The sequence below is a fragment of the Ooceraea biroi genome, chromosome 10 (assembly GCF_003672135.1).
Source record: "Ooceraea biroi isolate clonal line C1 chromosome 10, Obir_v5.4, whole genome shotgun sequence".
NCBI lineage: Eukaryota > Metazoa > Arthropoda > Insecta > Hymenoptera > Formicidae > Ooceraea > Ooceraea biroi.
This window is the reverse complement of record NC_039515.1, coordinates 12,460,240-12,480,130: the sequence shown is the minus strand read 5'-3', so window position 1 is coordinate 12,480,130 and position 19,891 is coordinate 12,460,240. Positions and strand designations below refer to the sequence as shown.

The following is a 19,891-nucleotide window of genomic DNA, read 5'->3' as shown; positions in this document are numbered from 1 at the left end:
GATCGCGGTTTGACGGTAATAAACGCCGCAAAACTTAACTCGCGGGAGAAGAGTCCGGATCCGAGAACTGTAGAGCTTCTACAAAAAAAGAGAGAAGATGAGAAAGGAAAGAGCGTGTAGGAACGGGCGAAGGGCAACCGTGGCAAAGCTGCTTTCGCCTCGGCGAATGAAATTGCCCCGGCAATCGGTGGTTGCTTATTAGCGTTTGACGTTCGATTAGTCAAGTGCACAGGCTGCGATCCGCCGTTTGAAGAATCCACGGCTCCTCCCATTACAGGTTCCTGGACTGCTCCTCGTGGACCCAGGTTCTCCAGCCGGCTAGTAACCGTGCGTTGGAGATTTCTCGGAGAAGAGCAAGCAACAGGCATGTAGCATCATCACTCTTCCTTCGCGAGTCTTGCGCGTCTTCTCTCCGGCTTCGCGCATACCTTGTAATTACGTTAACTACTTACATACTACTACCAGGCGTACTTGCGTAAATTGGTATAGTTTAATGTTTTGTTCAATGTCTTCAACCTTGCTGGCGAGCGGGAGAGCGTAGCAAGATAACAATTTGCCGTATTTGCGATGAGTTAGGAATTAATTATCATTCCTCTTTCTATTGTGGACGTCCTTTCGAGGAACTTTTCAACGGAGCGCTAAGGTATCTAGCTTGATTTGAACGCTTGATATCGCGATCCAGTGTGTGATGAAACGACGAATGTTCTTCTCAACGTTTTTGGCATACCCGGAAACGAATATGATAAGCATGTTTAGTTCTCGTTTTTTCCTTTCTCTAAAATCTTGAATCAGGTTCGCGGAGACTCGTGATGTTTCTCACATAGATCATTTATCATATCTTGTTGTCTTTTCAAAGACGCGTTTTCTTTGTCACTTCTTTGTCGTTGGTCAACCTGCGGCGGTAGGTAGGCTTGACAGTGTGTAGGTGAAAGTCACGGTTGGAATACGCAGGGTGTCCGGCAGATCAAATCAGGATCCGGAAGATTGGGGTGAGGTGAGAGACGGCCGGTTGGCTCTTGATACGCATGTAAGAGACAAGAGTTTTAATTCCGGACTACGACGCTGTGTGTGCCCCGGCTTTATGCGTTCCGACGTTCTCCTCTTTGAAAAAGTGAACACGAGATAATGGAACATAATGTAGCGTACTCCGACCATGCTACCCCTCTCGGAGTTGTCGGTCTACCGCATCGGTTATACGGAACGTTGCGGAAATAGCCGGATAATAGGATATCCAACTTTAATGACTGAACTTTAATGGGATGGTAATAATAATAATAAATAAAAAGTGAGCAGTGTGCGCCTCCGCTGGGACACTCTAAGTCGCGATACTGAATAGTGTCCTTATTACGTGGAGATACCATTTGTATCACCAGTATTCGTATACTTTGTATATGCATATATAAGGTAGCATGCAGAGAAAATATATATATTTAGAACGCGATATATATATATATAAAAACTCTTCGTATCGCAGTTATGGCAAAAAATAAAACGTTTTTGTCCGTCCGTCTCGTAAGAAAACTTTTACGCGTTAAGGTACGTTCCTTAATGATCCGCTTGGATCTCACGAAAACCCCGTTTCATCGCGGGTGATGACCGCAGAAACACGATCTTCTTGCGGGAAGAGGACACGGAATATACCGCAAGCAAAATTCTCGTTGCATTGAGTGTTTTGTACAAGTCTATTCATTGAATTCACGAAACAATGCAATTATTGAATGAGAATATAGGTTGTTAATTAAATATTATACGGTATCATGCATTCTAACTGAATTTTTTAGCTGTGCACGTTCCGAGACGTCTCGCCTCTTATGAGGCACTATGTCACGGATTCAAATCATAATTTTAATGAACGCGTTGTGAACTCTGAAAATAATGGTCAACGTTTCCTCCGCGTATTATTTTCTCCGGCGGGGTAGCGGGGATTTACGGGAAGCGAATGGAAGCAGAAAATTAACGATTCTACCGACGGTGGGACGGGCATGGGGATGGTTCGGGGTGGGTGGGAAGTTTTTCTTAGTATTTTAATATAAATGCAGCTGCGGCGCAGGCGACTTGGGTGAGCCTTCGTTTCGCGCGGGGGAGGGCCGGTTGTTTGCGGCAGTTTGTGCCAAGCTAAATGAAGAATGAAGCTGAAATTATTTGGTGGAAAACAGTGAAACAGGATGTGGAAACGACACCGCCTGGATTTACAGAGGCTGCAGCACGCGCCGGGGAAACCGGGCAGCACGATGGACGACGGGAGCATTTTTAAGCGTGGTTGCTTCTTATCAGCGATTATAATACATGTGGTTTATATTAAATTAGCGTGTCGCATGTGAGCGACTCAGCGAGTCAATTGTATTAAAATTTCTTATTTAATACAAACAGCTTTGCTGCTCAGCAGTTTTGCTGAAACTATTTCGAAACGCGACTATTCATACACTTTTAAAAGTATCTTTTAATAATAACTGACTTTTTAAAAAACTAGATAGAGAATTTTTCAAAATTGACAATTTCTGCAAAATAAAAATTCTTTTTCGAAATATACAGCATCGGCAATGCCATCGCTGTGATATCGCTCGTCTCTTGATGATTATCAACGTAGTTATCGCGACATCCGTTATCAGAGGTGATGACAAAATGCTTAAGGCGCGTTCTCCTCCTCGTTCCTCGCAGTTACTTCATATTCGACCTCACCCAACGGAAGCGCTCCTCTTCCACCCTTCCATGCCGAAGCCAAAAGGGTCTCTCTACCCCACGACAGAATCTTCAGCCGCAGCTTTTTACGGCGAACCAATAATGAACTTTTTTCTCGGTATAAAACTTGATTTGTAGGGTTCTCTCTCTTTCACCCTCTTGCTCTTTCTCTCTCTCTTTCTTTCTCTCTCTCTCTCTCTCTTGTTTGTTCTTTTCTCTCTGTTTCCTTCTCGTTACTCGTTCACCCCTCACTTCTTAAAGCGGCCAGAAGTATCTCGTTCTCGCACGCTGATATCACTCGCGGCATTGCTCATTACTCACGGCGTCTTATCGTTCTTACCCCCCATCGAGACACCATACCCCTCTTCTCCCTCGCTTCTCTGCTACACTCTCGTCTCACCTACCTTCGCATCTTACCGACAGCCTCTTCACTTTTACACCGCCTTCACCCTTCTACCACATTCGTGACTCTTTCCCCAGTCTCATAAAATCTTATTTTGATCTTGAGATTGCGCTCTCCAGTTATGTTTCTGACGTGGTTCTTTCTTCTCATTTTTACATGTATAACATTATTTATTAGAAGCCTAAACAAGCAGCGCCAAATAAGGGTAGACGAAAATTATTGTATATCTTACAATGTTCTAAATGTGTCACTTTAAACATATGCAAATTAATGTAAATTTCTAAGTGTATTATCTTCTTCTTACTCTTTTTAAAGATTTTACCTTATCTTTTAAAATCATGCGTCTTTATCTTGCGGGTAAGGCATTTACACAATTTGCCAACATTACTTAAAACAATACAAATCTCCATATTCTGAAGCAGATCACGTGACTTGCTTCATGCCTAGTAATGAGGAATGGGAGACGGTAGTAACTCCGGCTTTTTCAGATATCAGACTATGCGCCGGCCGAGATACGAACCAATAAGTATTGAGCCGATGAGAAGACGGTGTGATGGGGTGGCGCAAAGCATCTCCGGGTGTTTCTTATCAGTGAATTAGCAGTCGATGCGCCTCATCAGATGGGTAGCATTCTTGCCCAGAGCTGATGATGATGATGAGGTAGTATTCCGCTAAGTGGCGTGTATCAAGTAATACACCACTCACCCACCCACCCATGCATCGAATAATATTCTGATAAACTTTTTTCCTTCCGATTTTTTCCGAAGAGATAAAAGTCAATTATAAAATTAATAATAATTTTTTTCATAAAACAACTTTTGCAATTTTTTATAAGAATGTAGTTTTGTATCTGTTACTGTCATCACTCGTTTGCTTTTTGTACTTGCTGCACTCTACTATAATTTATTTATTAACTATTTTGTAAGAAGATTAAGAAACGCAAAATGCAACACTCGCGATGTGACACATGTGCAACTTGACGAAAAATATTTCGATCGTCGTCTCAGGATATTTCCATTGTTGATGGAAACTGCCGCAAGGATAACTCCCGAGGAAGAAGACGGAGAGGGACGATTATCCCTCGATATCAGCATACCAGGCGCGATGCACACCCCCGTGAACACTTCATTTATTATGCGGTTAGTTATCGCGTCTTTTCGTCTGATTTCCCTGGCAACAATGCGGCGTCACCGGCGCAGACAGGTCCTGGCGGCCTTAGAATCCTGACATGTCGACGTCTCCCTCTCTTTCTCTCTCTCTTACGTTCTCTCTCTCTCTCTCTTTCTTCTTTTCTGTCTCTACCTCTTTTTCTAACTTACGAGATGCTTTCTCATCCGCCACTCTAAGTGACGCTCCATGACGACATGCCATACGTCACGAGAGAGGTCCTTGTTCCTCTTGCGCCTCGCGCTGTTCTCCTTTTTCGTTCTTTTCTACGTTGCTCATCGCGACCGCGTAACTTCAGCCAGGTACACACCTTGCACGCCGCCATTTATGTGCTCTTTGCTTTCCATGGTTGCGGATCTATCGCGTCCTTTTTATTTCTTCACGCTCCGTTCTTCCTGCTGCCGTTTTCTCCTCCGCCTTTTTCGGCGCGACGTGCAGCTTCGCCCACCACATCGAGGCTTCGCGCGATGCGGCGAAGAGAAAAAGTCGTTCGCTGCTTGAGTTACGATCGGAGGCGGTGGGGTTGAAACGTACTCGGTTCATATATTTCCCTGAATTTTCCCGAAACGCCCTTCAATCGCGTATGAAGCGGTACGCGGAAATCGGCGCGCTATGTTGCGCAAGCTGTCACTCGTTTAAAAAAAATCCAGGGGAAAAAGGACGTCTCTCACGCATGATTGTCGCGCGTGCTCCATACGAATATGTAATTCGCGTCATTTCACGCGATATCTGAGGGAAAATTAATTAGAATTATATATTATTGTAATTTTTAACTATCATCTTTCTACTTTTATCATTAATTTTCTTGTTCTTTTTATCATTCTTGTTATAATTTCTCATGCACGAGAATATAATTTAATTTCTTTACTCTACGTTGAGATAACATTTGAAATTGCTTCAACCACTTCATATCGAATTTTATCATAAACATTTCTCTCTTTAGGCCCAAAAGAAGTAATTAAAAATTTTATCATGCACGTGATCGTTAATCCAGCCATGGTACTGGGCTCTCTCATTTTCAGAGATTTGTTGCGCCGGTAATAAAAATTTTCGCGAAGGACACGAAGAATTGTACGTAAGAAGCAAAGGCCCGTAGTCTAGGAGGGCCAAGAGACGCCCAAGGAGTGATGGATGATCGCGGGCCGGTTCCTCGAAGACGAGCTTCGCTAGACTGACATGTTTATACGAAGCCTGTCTGTAAAGGTGGCCGTGGCTTTGCTTTCGTGCTCCTCTTTTGTATATATGTCTCAAGCAAAGTGCGCGCTGCTTACGATTTATCCAGTGAATGTGTCTACGAATACCTATTGCGTCGAGTAGTCGAAAAGGGGAACGGGATGTGCTTCTGCGCGGTGAAGGGACGCGAGGTATCCTCTTAAATGGGAAGTAATACAGTTGAGTGATTAATTAAAGTTGACGTTTATCGTGCCCACCTACGAAGCTTATGAATGATCCACCTGACAAGAGTCTCTGCTTTCCATTATTCGATGCCTCATGTCCTCGCGGACGTGCCCACGTCAGTGATTTGTTACATCTTATGAATTATAATTTTAATCGGTCTAAGCGTTCTTCGACATTTGATTATACTAGCTGTTTTCACTCATTTTTAAATATTTCTTGGACATTTCTCAAGAATACTTCAATAGATACACGTGTGCTCGTAGTATTTTCGTATAATTTATATCGTTTGCGTTTTAATTGCTGTAAATATGTATGCTATGATGTTATGTTTAATATTGCTTAAACATCCATATTAGCAAACATTATATTCTTTAAGTTTCGAGTGGAATCGACCTTTCAAATAAAGTAATACGAGCCGAAATCGCATGGCTTTATACAGAGCAAACATTCTGCTCTTCACGCATTAGATCGTATTTGCATAGACGCGTTTGTTCAGTCTGGATGGAACAAGTGGCGACAAGTAGTCCGTCCCATTCAACCAATAACTATTTCATTATGACGAACGATCTCTTTAATTGACGCAAAGTACGACCATTCGAAAAGCAATGAAGAAATTTAATTCTCATATATATAGCGCTATCCTTTAGCACTCCAAAGGGAACAGAAAATTATTATATTCATGCCGTTGTTTTTGGATAGTGCTAAAAGTAGAATTTGAATAAAAAATTTATTTAAAATATTTTAAGTGACCTCGACTTTGAGGATGGCATATCAAAGTCATTATCCTCTCTTTATCTCAAATGTAATTCTTTTAACATAGTTGACTTTACCTTTATTTGATAACTTTCAAGCTTCATAATTCAGAAAGTACTTAATAAAACATATTTTATTATTAGTGTTTTGAAAACTTCTCGACGAAATCTACAGCTTTTATCAAGAAAAAATCAAGTTCCATTTAAGAAATTAGTCGCCTTTAAAATTTCTTGAAAATAACGACATGTATGACACGATTCGCATCATATGTTGCCCTTCAAATAACGTTTGTCTGAAACATTTTTCCGTGTATTTTGAAAGATAGTTCTTTTTTTAATAAAATAATTATTTTCTTTTATGTATAATTTATATTTCTCTCTCAAGTTTCCAGAAAATAAATAACTGTATAGATGAATCATTTTAATGAATCACCCTGTATACGCGATATTTAGTATGTATAAGGTAATTATCTAAAATCGATGAGCAGTTCGGTCTGCCACCGAAACTACCCGCAGACCGCTTTGCGCGAATAACGTTTTTCATGAAGTACGAAATAACGTACCGTAACTTTTGCGGCGGGCGTGGCGGTCTGTGGCATGAATAGAAAGCACCTTTAATTAAAAAGGAAAACTTACTACCTCGAAGGAGATTACGAGCACGTGCATTTGTAGGTCTTGTATCAAGGTTGAACATATTGGCTCCTTAATCGATAATCATGAAAAAGTTACAAAGAAAAATTCAGAAATGGATATACTCATTTTAAATGTAGGTGCATATTTTAAATGCAATGCACTACAGAAAAGTCATAATGCAGCTAACAATAACTTCGGTTAGCTAACTTAAGAAAGAAGACTGGTGTATAAAATTCGCATGCGTGATCTCCGAAAATAAATTCGGGCGAATACTCACAAAACTACAGAACGATTAGTCATATTCCACATCTTTATACGAGAGTAAGCGCAAAGCGCCATCTCACGGAACTTGCGAATCTCCGAGAAACTATGAACGTGTCCTCACATCGAGAAAATTGACTGCAGTTAACTTAAAGCGCGCAGCGCAAAGCAACGTGACCGACTTAAGGCTGACAGATTTCGAGCGGAATATGAATAAATTTATCGAAAGAGTACGTGGTAGCCGCGGTGGGGTGGGTCGGAGGGCAAAGGGGTGCAAGGGTGAGAGACCGGGGTGAGAGCTCGATGGAAAGCCAAATGGTAGTGGGGCGCGCGAGGCACGGCCCGGAAAGGGGAGCGGAGGGGCCAAAAAGAGTTTGAAACTGCTCGGGAACCCCTGTATTATAAATATCACCTATGAAAGATGGCGCAGACAGCAGCAGGGAGGCGATGGGGCTGGGGGACGCCTGGGTAAAGGAGTGGAACAGAACCGGAATTAGCATAATCAGAATAATTTCCACCAGCTGACAGCGCCCTCATTCTTTTTCCTGCGACGCGATTCTTCCGCTGCTTTATTTTCCGTTGTTTTCCGCCTTCCGCCGCGTCGCCACCTCCTCCTGCGCCACTCTCTTGGTCTCTCGAATTCTCGCGCCGTTTTCGCGACGCTGCTTGGCGCATCACACTGTTGACCTGCGAGATTAGTGAAATCGACGGGAACGTTTTAAGTACAAGTGCAGGCTCTCGTACCTAAACATCTTTTTAAATATCCATAAGTACAATTATCGCAAACACATAGCGAATACGTGATAATAAATATGTATTAATATCCGCATTTGAGAAAGTGATATTTTTCGCTAAAGACTGAAGATTAATGTTTCATTAACAAAACTGTCGAAATAGATTATTTTCATGAAAAAGGACTTTCCAGGAATCAAATTAGGGTTTTGAATACAAATGGTGAAGATCTACTAGCAATCATATTTAGAAACGCTAGCTAATTGTCGCTACAGTTGCATGCTCGTTCGAAAATCGCGAGGACCTTTGTAGATGAACTTTCGCTAGATCGATATCTCTTAAGGAAAGATGCTACCAGAAAGTTGCAGGTCACGTATGGTTGGAATACTTGCCGCGATATGGCGCCTTGTGCTGCCATACTCGAGCACCGTTCACCTTCCACTCTGACTGCTTCCCCCGCGATCCTTGCTTCCTTTACCCTCTCTTCCTACAACCTCACGAATATATCAAAGTTCATGCGTTTCTACCTAATATCACTTGCGTGCACGAGCAAACCGTCCTCCCCCCACGCTCCTCGCAGCTTCACCTCGCATCCACGGCGCACAAAGTTGCGCTTTACGTGCTGGCAACCGGCGACCCACCGGGGGTTTCACCTCTTCACTTCCTTCTTCTTTCCCTCTACCTCTGTCTCTGATCTTTATTCATTCTTTCGCCTCGCCCATTTCAATATTTCTACGTTTTAACCGAAGGAAACTTGAACCTTGTCTCACATGCACGTGAGGAATTCTCTAAACGCGCGCTCGATAAATCTCGCAGCTCGTAACGTTGATTGTTTGCTTGTTCCCTTGAAATGGAATAAAAGAGTTCTATAAAATTATTTTGTATTGGATTAATATCAAATTGCATTAAATCACTTTGGAGCATGTTTTAATATCTTAGCCGCTTTAATTTGAGATTTTTAGAATTGGAAATTTAGGATTTTAAGCTTTTTTATCATTTTGATGGAAAGGATTATGAGATATTGATTTTATTAGAAAATACTGTCTCCGACATTGCTTAAATAATATTTTCTCTAATTCGCTGTTAATGTCAATATGATGACGAAGGGAGTACGCGAGCAGTGTCAAAAATATTGAAACCTCTCCGCTCCGTCTTCTGATAATAGGCCATCCTGTTTCGATATTATCCATCCATTATTCATCCGGAATAAAAGTGGAATCTCTTGGAATCGCATTCGCGGTAAATCCGAGCAACGAAAAACGCCTGATTCAGATTCAAATGCTCATAGATCCCGCTGTAGATCCACGGGCATTTCACAGTCCATTGTATTTATTGGTAGGAACAGGCGACCGGGGTGAAAGCCGCCTTATGTAAGTGTACGTATATTCTGCAGTTCGCTGTCGTTTATGCACGCGTGCTCGCATTCATCCGTACATGAGTATGTACGTTTGCAAAGATACTTCGCTCGGGAGAAGTTTCGCATGGCGCCTCGATTGGAGACAGCAGTGCAAAAGTTTGGGAACTTTCTTGCCATCTTCGTTCAGAGTTATCAAAACGAATGACAGAAACCTAAGATCTACGAATGTAAATGACGAATCGTGAACAATGATATCATTGTTACAATTCGTAAACAAATATTACTTTTTAGAAAGTTAAACTACTTTTCACAGCTTTCTACGTATTTCTCTCTTAACGCGTATATTTTCTTTGAAATCGTTTCTCTAACAGCAATTTCATCGAGATAATCACTAAAATTTCATCAAGTTATCTTATTCCATACAAATGGTTCTATACAATTTGTAGAACCGATACTTGTTTGAAGGATATTAGTATGCAAAATATAAGAGAAGGTTTCTAAACATTCCACAACTCTTTGCATACTTGCAAACGATGCTGTGTGTTGCGCAGAGCATGAGATATAAAAGCAATTTTGCTGTACGAGTGTCGCTGAAAACGAATTTTTCACACGAACGCGAAGTTTAAAGGCACGCAAAGCTGCACATAGCGCACTCACACTCGGCCGCACATAGGCGCACACAAGCATGCAAGACTTGCCACGTCACCGGCACTCGGATCCGCGTCTATCTGTCAGTTTCCAGTCTCAAACAAGATGGATGGCTGGCGAATGGAAATCATGGTTGAAACCCAACCCCATACCCTTGCTTCCTTCCACTGTGAGAGAGCACCCCTCCATTCTGTTTGCGACCACCCTTATGCCAGAGAGGGCCACCACCCCCGCGTTATTCCACACTTCGTTCTCGTATCATCCTCCTGCGCACCTCTCACACTCTTCCCAAAATACAAATATATTTCCATGATCGGTCTTTTATATATAATTTATAACATATCTACACACATAACGATATTTACATTTTGCACGATTTTGCATTTATTTGTATAGTTATATTGCAATCAAACCCAGTTATGATTTGCATGTCTGTCTGCATGCGCTCGCTTATTTTTATTTATATTCTTGAAAAAATATTTATTTCTTTTTACTTTTCTGAATAATTTTTTAGATGTTTCTATTTTAGGTGATAGTATCCGATATTGAAATATAAAGATATAAAACTATAGAGAAGATATTTTCATCAGTGCATGGAACGGATACGTCACGGATTTGGTACGGATATGTCTGAATCGACCTTTAAAAGTTATTTGCTAATAAATATGCTTTAAAAAAATAAGTCAATTTAAATAATTGGGTAAATAAGATAAGCGGAAAAAATTAAGTATTAGGTAGATTTATATAATCAGCTGATACTATTTTTAAAGGAATATAAGGAGCACTGCGAAATACATCACAATGATTGTTTATACAAAATAAATAAATATATTTTGGAATGTAGTTTTTATCTTTTAATTTTTTTATGTACATAGAAAAATAATTTTTTCTCCCTATAATATTAATTATTACATATTGGACTCCACATTTGTACAATTTAAATAAATTTGAGTAATTTTAGTTATTAATTTCTTGAAGTCATTTTTGCTGCTACTGATTGTAACAATTTATTAAATTTACATAAGAAAATATTTCTTTTTCCTATATATAGTAACATATACATATTTTGTATACATGTTACTGTTAAAGGGTATAATGCTGTTATTCATAACTAATAACTAATTATTTCATGAAATATCGGTTCTCGGTAGTGCTTATACTATTTGATACTTTAACTAGTTATTCTATACATTATCTAGTTATTCTATGAAATAACGTAATTGTGCAAAATAAAGTGTGAAATAAATAGATACAGGTCGAAGATTATAACTTGAAGAACTAGATAGGTTTCAGTAGCCTGTTTAAAGTTTGCTACATTGACAAAAAAGTTTTTGTCATAATGGCATGACGTTCAGTTGAAAGTCTTTTTGGTTTCTTAGGTCGATTAGACATTAAATAACAAAAACTTTTATGTTTTTATGTATATAAACCTAAACTAACCTAACCTAAATACACAATACATGCATATTTTTATGAAATAACTAGTTACACAGCCCAGAGATAATGAGACTAGTTGAAGTATTTGGTTAAAGAGGAGGTATTTCGTTACACACTTTACATACATCGCAGCCGCTATTCTATGGAATAACTAGGTAAAGTATAGAATAGCAAACTATTCTATACTTTAACTACCGAGACCCGGTATTTCATTTCAACTAGTTATTTCATAGAATAACGGATTACTTATACACTTTAACGGTAACAATATATATATGCACATATATTACAAAATAGTACATGCTTATATTAATGATATACAGCAAGACAGCAATGAATACAATTCATGAGAAGTTTTATCTCTAAAATCTATTTATTGTACATACATAATGAGAGATGAAACATATTTAAAATAAAGAAACAAATGTATAGTAGCACTCAAAGGTCTTTTGACAAATAGTTTTTTCTAAATTATTAATAATAATACTATATATAAAATATTATTAATAATTATTAATATATATATATAATTTTATAATATAATCTTTGCACATAATAGTACATGTTTTCAACGAAATTATATTTTGGCCAATACTAAATGAATAAGACAAACGGAAATTTACTTTATCACCGCTTAAAAGTCTTTTGAGAATGTTTAATTTGTTTTTTAACGAATTAGGTCGGAAATAGGATGCGATTCCTACTCAAACACTATTAAAAATAAACGAACTCACGCGCCAGTCATGAGGGAAGAACTCCAGGAACCGCAAAGCATATTTAACAATTAGATAGTATTTTTCTGATAAAACATTGGTGTATGCAAAGTTTATATTATGAAGCTTAATATGTATACATAATTATGTATAGTATATATAATAATATATACATAGTATTGTTATTAATAAAATAATTTAGAAAAAACTATTTGTCAAAAGACTTTTGAGCGCTACTGCTACTGTATACTTGTTTTCGTTAATTAAATATAATTTTATATTAATTATTATGATGACTTATTACGACTAAAATCTTAAGAGGTACGTGTTGTGCTTTAGTCGTTACAAATCTGTCAAATTGAAATCATTGTAATCGGGCGGTTCGTTAGTAGAAATTGGTTGTTGCTCAGTACAGTTTTCCGTAAGCCAATATGGAAAATTGACCGAACTATGTGCAAAATTAGAAAGATCTTGAACAATAGCAGTTTGTAAGGGAGGACGCAATGTGTATGCGTTTTGATTAGGCGAAGTACTCGTGACATTTTCATAGATATAATTACTTCGTTTTATTGGATAAGAATTTGCATCATTGAATCCGGTACCAGTCTGAACTTGCGATTGATTCCACTGTTGTGGTAAATTATTGCTCTGCTGAGACTGGTATTGGGTAGAGCTGCTTGTGGGCAATAGATAATCGACTTGCTGCTGACATGGGTAACGTTGCTGCAACTGCTGATAGAACATACAATTCTGCAAAGTATTGCTAGATGTTTGGGCAGGTGTAGCCGCTGTGGCCGATACAATCGCGTCAGGATAATTTTGAGATATCTTATAAGAGGGAATTTGATAATTTGATAATGTCCTATGATCGTTTTGCGACACGTTACTGGAATGTGCAGATAAAGTATTCGAAGCGGGGCTATGCACGGTAGAATTGTCCAAGGGAGTGATCCAAGTCGACGATTTTGAGTCACTTGTCACTGTCTTGAAAGTAGCCTCCGACATTGTCACTCTACTATTGTTCAGCGGATTCTTGTAGTTGTCGGTCATCTCGCTCGATTTACTACACTCGGACTTTTCGGCTGAGCTTTCCTCCTTCTTATATTTCATCCGTCGATTTTGGAACCATACTTTGATCTGCTTCTCGGTCAGCTTGAGGTTGTTAGCTATCATGATACGCCGCGATCTACATAGGTAACGGCCGAGATCAAATTCTCTTTCGAGTTCAATTAGTTGCTCGCTAGTATAGGCCGTTCGGGTGCGTTTGCTCTTTGTCAATCTCTTTGCGTTTCCTGAAATTATTGGAAATTGTATAAAATGTATAAAGTGTATAAAATATAAAATAAAAAATGGTTTATGAAAATAACATTCAATATTATTGTGTTTGGAGGTTTCCAAAAGGCTATCCGAATTGAGGATCTTCTTAAACTGAATTCAATATATATTTCATGCTCAAGTACAAGAACTCTACGTGCGATCTCTCATAAACGTACATTTACGGCAACGTTAATTCAGTTTAGTAATAACTGTAGTTTCAAGTGATATTCGTTTACACGCAAAGATTTATAGCATTAGCATAGAGTTATTACACTGATGCAATAATTGGCATAAAGCACTGTTTATATGGTACCTAACACCAATAGTTAGAACAGCGGTTATTATTAAACCAGATTAAAGCGTTGCTGTGTAAACATACGCATAGTCACAGTCCATGAAAAATAGAGTCGCTTCCCCCCTCCTACCGATATACGGAACGCGCTATATATATTCTGCATCGTTACCGATCGTAATGACTGCATTATATACTTAATTTCGGTTTATAATTACGCGCGTATTACAAATCTCTATAACAAATATCTATGAACAAGAATTAGCTAAGAATTGACTTTAAAAAAATTGACTTTCCATAAAATATAGTAAAGAAAGAACAGAATTTAAAATATCTTATCATGTGTGACACGAAACACTAATTACAAAATTGATTTTCTATATTAATATATTTTGTTTTTTGATATTAATATGTGATATATCACTCGCAGACATTTGGACAATTACTTTAATTTGTGAGATTAGTTTGTCTATATATTAAATTAACCGAACAGTCCGTGTGGATTATTTTAGCAAAATTTAAATGCAAACTTCGTATCAATTCTTATAAAATTTTTCGTTTAAATTTTGTTAAAAAAACCTGCACGGACTTTCCGGTCAACGCAATATATAGTTATGTTTCAGTAAAGTGATCACCAATATAGATATTTTTCGGATATTTCTATTTTTAATATGGAATATACAAATTGTAATATTATGACTAATAATTGATAAGATATGTTTCAGAATTTCACAATGTCCACTTGCGACATCTTATAATTAGCATTCCTAAAAAGTTACGTTGTGCTATGTCTCAATTCTTGTCTTATCTTGATAGTAAGAAATGAAACATTTAACAAAATATTGCTTTAGATTTTATTTAAATATAATAATACAAAAAATATTAGAGAGAGATTTATTCATTCATTATAAATGATATTATTTGGTATATAACAAGTACGAAAATTTACGTACTTTGCATAAACTAAATTACCTGTGTAACTATTTTTATTTTATTCTGATTATATAGTAATAATTTTCAATTATATGTTTTATGTATAGAATCATTTAATCCGAATAACACATCTTTACTGAGCTTTGAGCTTTCGAAATTTAAAAGAAATAGCAACTTTTTCATGGGCTGATGAATTTCGTGTTGAACGTATTTTCACTATTCACAATTATTTTCTTTCGTTATAGCCATCGCAATGTTCACGTGCGTTTTATGCATTTCATACTTTCTGATATATTACTTAAATAATTATTAACAAAATTATGATACATGTAAGATTTTTTATTACAGGATATATGCGCAGCTAATCTAAACTAAATAAATGTGCTACACATAATCTTCTTGATTTGACTGACACACACACGCACACGCACGCACGCACGCACGCACGCACGCACGCACGCACAAAAGAATTATAAAAACTTTCGTAATTATAAAGTAAAATATCATTTTACTAAAGTTTATTTTACTAAATATATTTTATAATAGTTATAATAATTTGTAATATATTTTACTAAAGTTCTATGTAAATTTACGAGCTTAAAAAACTCAAAATTTTTGCGCGCGCGCACACACACAAATATTTTATTTAAAAATTCACAATATTTTTCTTCGTTATAGCCATCGCAATTTTCACGTGTGTTTTATGCATGTTAAATAACATTCGAATTTTACTATTATGTAATTTTAATTCACTTAATTTCTTTCTTTATATATGACAATTTGCGTTAGTTATTTTGCTAATACATTATATATATAATAATTAATGCACAATAATTATAATAATTACCTTGATTCTGAACAACCAACGATGTAGGGTCTGGCATCTGTTGTAACATTCCTTGTTCTTCATTTGTTGTTGTTAATTGCTGTCTTGTCAACGACTCCTCGTGAACTGAATATGAATCAAGTGGTTCCTCATGGCTTAGTTCAACTTTCATTTCACTTTTATAACCAACGTGATCGTTACAAAATATTTGATAATCATCACTGCAATCGTTTAAGGCTATTGTTAAATTTGGTGATAAAGAGTAATTATCGCATTGGTGCATATTACGAAGTTGAGAAAGTTCTCTCGTATTAATGAATTAATTTGCGTTCTTTATTTTTGATGATTACGAATAGCCATCATCGAAGGCCTTTACCTCACGTCCTCTCGACACACTTTTTCATGTCAGACTATTCTTTAACAGAGGCATCTCGGGCAAGTGCAGCAGTTATTTACTTTTATTTTAAGTCACTGTTTCATCAAATGTAGATGTCGCTGCTATATTATGCGCTATGCTCAAAGGATATTTCAATATTAGAACAATATATGTTTTCGACTGCAATAAAATAGATAGAATAATTAAATAGACAAAAACAATAGATTCGAATGAAGATAATATAAAGAAAATATATATAATAAAAATAATGTTATATATCGCCAGTAGAATAATTAACCATAAAGTCGATATTTATTGTCGACCGAGCTGGCAAAAATCATACAACTACGTACACAACGTTTCGACCATCAATTTTGGTCCTCTTCAGGTGTAATATATGAACAACACAAATTAGTCATCTTCTATAAATAAAAACACGACAATTTGAAATGAATTGCTAAAAACTATACATAACATATTATATTAATACCTACTGGCAGAAGATGACCAATAAACACACATAATCTCACAATATCACATCCGACTAATCTGACGGCAGCCACTCAAGTATCAGCAAGGTGAACTCAAATGTTTTCCAGGATCGAATCATAAATAACAGGCAATCTGTGTCTCTTTGTAGGTTGAATGTTTTGAATTGACTTTTAATACAAATCATTTCCGCAATCTCTCTTTTCTTTGTATGTTTTTCATGGTGCAAATTTAATTTAATTTGTGTTATTCATATTACACCTAAAGAGAACCAAAATTGATGGTCGAAACGTTGTGTACGTAGTTGCATGATTTTTGCCAGCTCGACCGAGCTGGCAATAAATTGACTTTAAAATATATATAAGATGGAAATTGGCATATGCATTGCATCATGATAATTATTTCATTGGAAATTCAGCTTTACTATCAACGATGTATAACAGATATATCTACACTGAAAAAAATGTTTGATATTTTCGCGACTATAATTGCAAAATATAATAGTAAAATAATTATAGTTAACGAATCAATTTTTATAATAAATAGATTTTACTTAGAATGTGTGTGTGTGTGTGTTCTTAAGTAAATTGCATTCAATGCATTTCATTATCGACGTACGATAAATTTTCGACTTCATATTTTCCCCACAAACTTATGTTATGAAATAGCCATGAAGAAAGAGAGAGAGAGAGAGAGAAAGACAGAAAAACGCGGATCGGTTTGGGGTCTGGACTTCGAGATACGAAACCAGGAGATTGATCAGCGTCATCCTGTCCGTCTATCCGCGGACTCCTCTGGTATTCCTCCTTCCCTTCCACTATCGCGGGATTCTATATTGTCTTTTTGTCCATCTTGCGTCTCTTTTCCGTATCCTCTCCCATTTTCCTTCTCTTTCCTTTTCCTTCCTTCCGTCTTTGTCTTTTCTCTTCTCACGGAATCAGCCATTCTCCATCCGCGCCGGAGAGCTGTCTGCAGATCCGCGCCACCGGTTTTCCAACCTTCTTCGCTCACCCTAAGGACGAACATCCAAGGACTCTCGGCCACATCCACCCCGAAGCTTCCTCGTCGTCTGCGCGTCCTCTTTTTCTACTGCCTGCTTGTTCCGTAGACAAAGATCACCGTGATAGAAAAAGAAGACGGTCGAAGGGAGATGGCGGGAATGGGGGTAAGTAATACGAAGGGGAAAAAAGAAAGAGAGAGCATCCTCTCGTTGCTTCTTTCGTTCTTTTCATGCAATCAACTTTTTTGGCGAGATCACGTGTCCGCACCTTCTCCGTTTCCGTTACTGTTGAGAATAATTGCCGTGTGCTGCGATATCCGCGAGAATGCTGCGATTCACAGATATCTCAACTTATAAAGTATTCATCGCGTAAGAAAATATACAGATGCGAGTAAATGCGCAGATATCACACAATGGCAGGACTTGCTGCTCGTTTATATAACGTTTATTTAAATTAATATCCTCTCTTACGAGATAAGAGAACAGAGACAGAAAAAAAACAAAGAAATACAGAATAACGTAATAGTTTAATAATATACATTATATTGCGATTAATTATGTTTAAAATTATCTTTTATTGCACGTGAGAGTATGTTAATCTCATAATGTTACACCTCGAAAGCAGCTACTGATTTTACATAATTGGTTTCATATAATTTTCATGTTCCTGTTTATATAATTCAGAATTACTACATCTGTTGCACATGAATAGTTCTGGAAATATTGGGACGGTGTATTGATACAAAGAGCAACGTTTGCCAATGGAGATGGCAAACGAAGAAAGATATTTTAACCGCAAGAATGAGTGAGTAGACATCAGGAAGAAAGAGAAACGACATGAAGGGCTCGGTTGGAATATAGGGAGATAGTAGACAACGCGCATACAGAGAGACGAGTGAGTAAGGCGACGGAGAACAGGAAGGAGGAAGGGGAGGGTTGACGGGAGGATCGGTTAAAGTAGGAGGGTAAACCTTTCCCGACCCTTAGCGACGCTCTCGCGACGCGCTATCCTGCGGATAACATCAGCGGCTTCAAGGCAGGAAATGAAAATCGCGCCGACACTGTTTAATTTAGATAAAAGCATATGTTACACGACGAATGGCATCGCGAGATGGTATATCCTTGAAGAGGGGGTCACATTATGTCTCGCCTCAGAAGGAGTTCGCGCAAAGCCGCGTAACGGGAACAGATACGCTCTAGCTTCTGCTACTTGTCGGCATTTGAATGCATTTTTATGTTTTTGTTTTATGTTAATAAATTACAATTTATTATACTATTATTATAATATATAAATACACACTATATATAATCCTGTAAATCTACTATCAATGTTTTTAATGCATTAGCTTTCATAGATTTATGATTGATACATTTATGTGAATTGATTTGATCATATTGAGACATCATAATCGCGTGAACACGGAAAAAACCTGCGGCAGAAATGCATTGGGCAGAATGAGTTGAAAATCGTTTTTCTGGGAAACCGAACTTGGCTTTGAGTAAAAACAACCCGCGAATATGACATATTTTTATCGACGGTACCTTGGCCAGATTCTGAGAAGCCGTCAACTTCAAGCCGGATGCCGAGATTCGCGCGGGCAGATAGAAAAGGCATAGCACTTTTATACTCTGGAGGTTAAAGTTTAGGAAGTTATTTTGACTTTCGGGGTTGAATGCCTCTTCGCCCGCACCATACTTCGGTGAGAAAAGCAACCCTGTCAGTTTGGTTGACGTCTCCCGTCATAGCCACCCTCACCATTCTGGGTCTTCCCTCTCATCATCCTTTTGGCTACCTCTTGTCCTTTTTCTTATCCAGCTATTGGTGTTTCTATCAAATTGACTTTCTTTTAATTAAATTAATTAAATATTTGTTTTTATCTTTTAGTAGCCTTCTTTAATATTTATAAATTACAATCAATTATACATGCTTTGCTCTATATAGTGTAAACTGCAGAAATAAAAAAATTGCATTATTCATTTGCATAATACGTAATTTATTGAAAGTTGCAAACATGTTTTCTTAGGATTATTTGAGAAATTGATTATTCCATTAATATTTTCAACATTATTAATTTATAACATGTCTTTATTCACTAAATTTGAGAATTTATTTGATGTTTATACAAATGTTTTCTGATTTTGTTTATGCATTATCAATCATGAAATTAAAATCTGTGTTTACAATTATTACATCATGAGTATCTTTACAAGTTACATAGATCTTGCTACCTGTTAGGTGTGTGGTCAAGGGACGTCCACTGTAATGTCTACAGCATGTCTTCCTTCAGGCGTGTTGCAAGTGTACAAGGGTAGCGCGGGGAGTTGCTTGCGTAACGGATGATATATTATCGGGCGCTGTTTGCACTTTGACAACATCGCGGGGCATAAAAACGCTGACTCATTTAAAGCGGCCCCCGGGATTGCGCGGTGCTTCGGGAGGATCCGCGTGCCAGCCTCCTCCCGCCACCACCCTTTGCC

The 19,891-nt window shown here is 37.7% G+C and overlaps 1 protein-coding gene across 3 annotated transcripts; it reads right to left on the bottom strand.

Annotated features, from left to right (window-relative positions):
• Window positions 1-10,935: 10,935 nt before the first annotated feature.
• On the bottom strand, window positions 10,936-16,617 carry LOC105282162 (homeobox protein DLL-3). Of its 3 annotated transcripts, XM_011343930.3 has the most exons (5): window positions 16,419-16,617; window positions 16,278-16,346; window positions 15,925-16,104; window positions 15,570-15,769; window positions 10,936-13,472 (listed from the first exon to the last, which is right to left on the bottom strand). In XM_011343930.3, exons 4-5 carry the CDS (start codon window positions 15,718-15,720, stop codon window positions 12,523-12,525), a joined length of 1,101 nt encoding a protein of 366 aa, XP_011342232.1. In that variant the 5' UTR covers window positions 15,721-15,769; window positions 15,925-16,104; window positions 16,278-16,346; window positions 16,419-16,617; the 3' UTR covers window positions 10,936-12,522. The 3 variants fall into 3 exon arrangements, with proteins under 3 accessions (XP_011342232.1, XP_019888117.1, XP_019888116.1); XM_020032558.2 differs by having other exon boundaries at window positions 16,278-16,617; XM_020032557.2 differs by lacking the exons at window positions 15,925-16,104; window positions 16,278-16,346; window positions 16,419-16,617 and having other exon boundaries at window positions 15,570-15,881.
• Window positions 16,618-19,891: the final 3,274 nt, after the last annotated feature.

Excerpts from the sequence above, each read along its gene's own strand:
- LOC105282162 (XM_020032557.2), bottom strand. The coding sequence starts at position 15,831 with ATGCACCAATGCGATAATTACTCTTTATCACCAAATTTAACAATAGCC. Across the intron at positions 13,473-15,569 it reads GTTGGTTGTTCAGAATCAAG|GAAACGCAAAGAGATTGACA; the intron begins GTAATTATTATA and ends CAATAATTTCAG.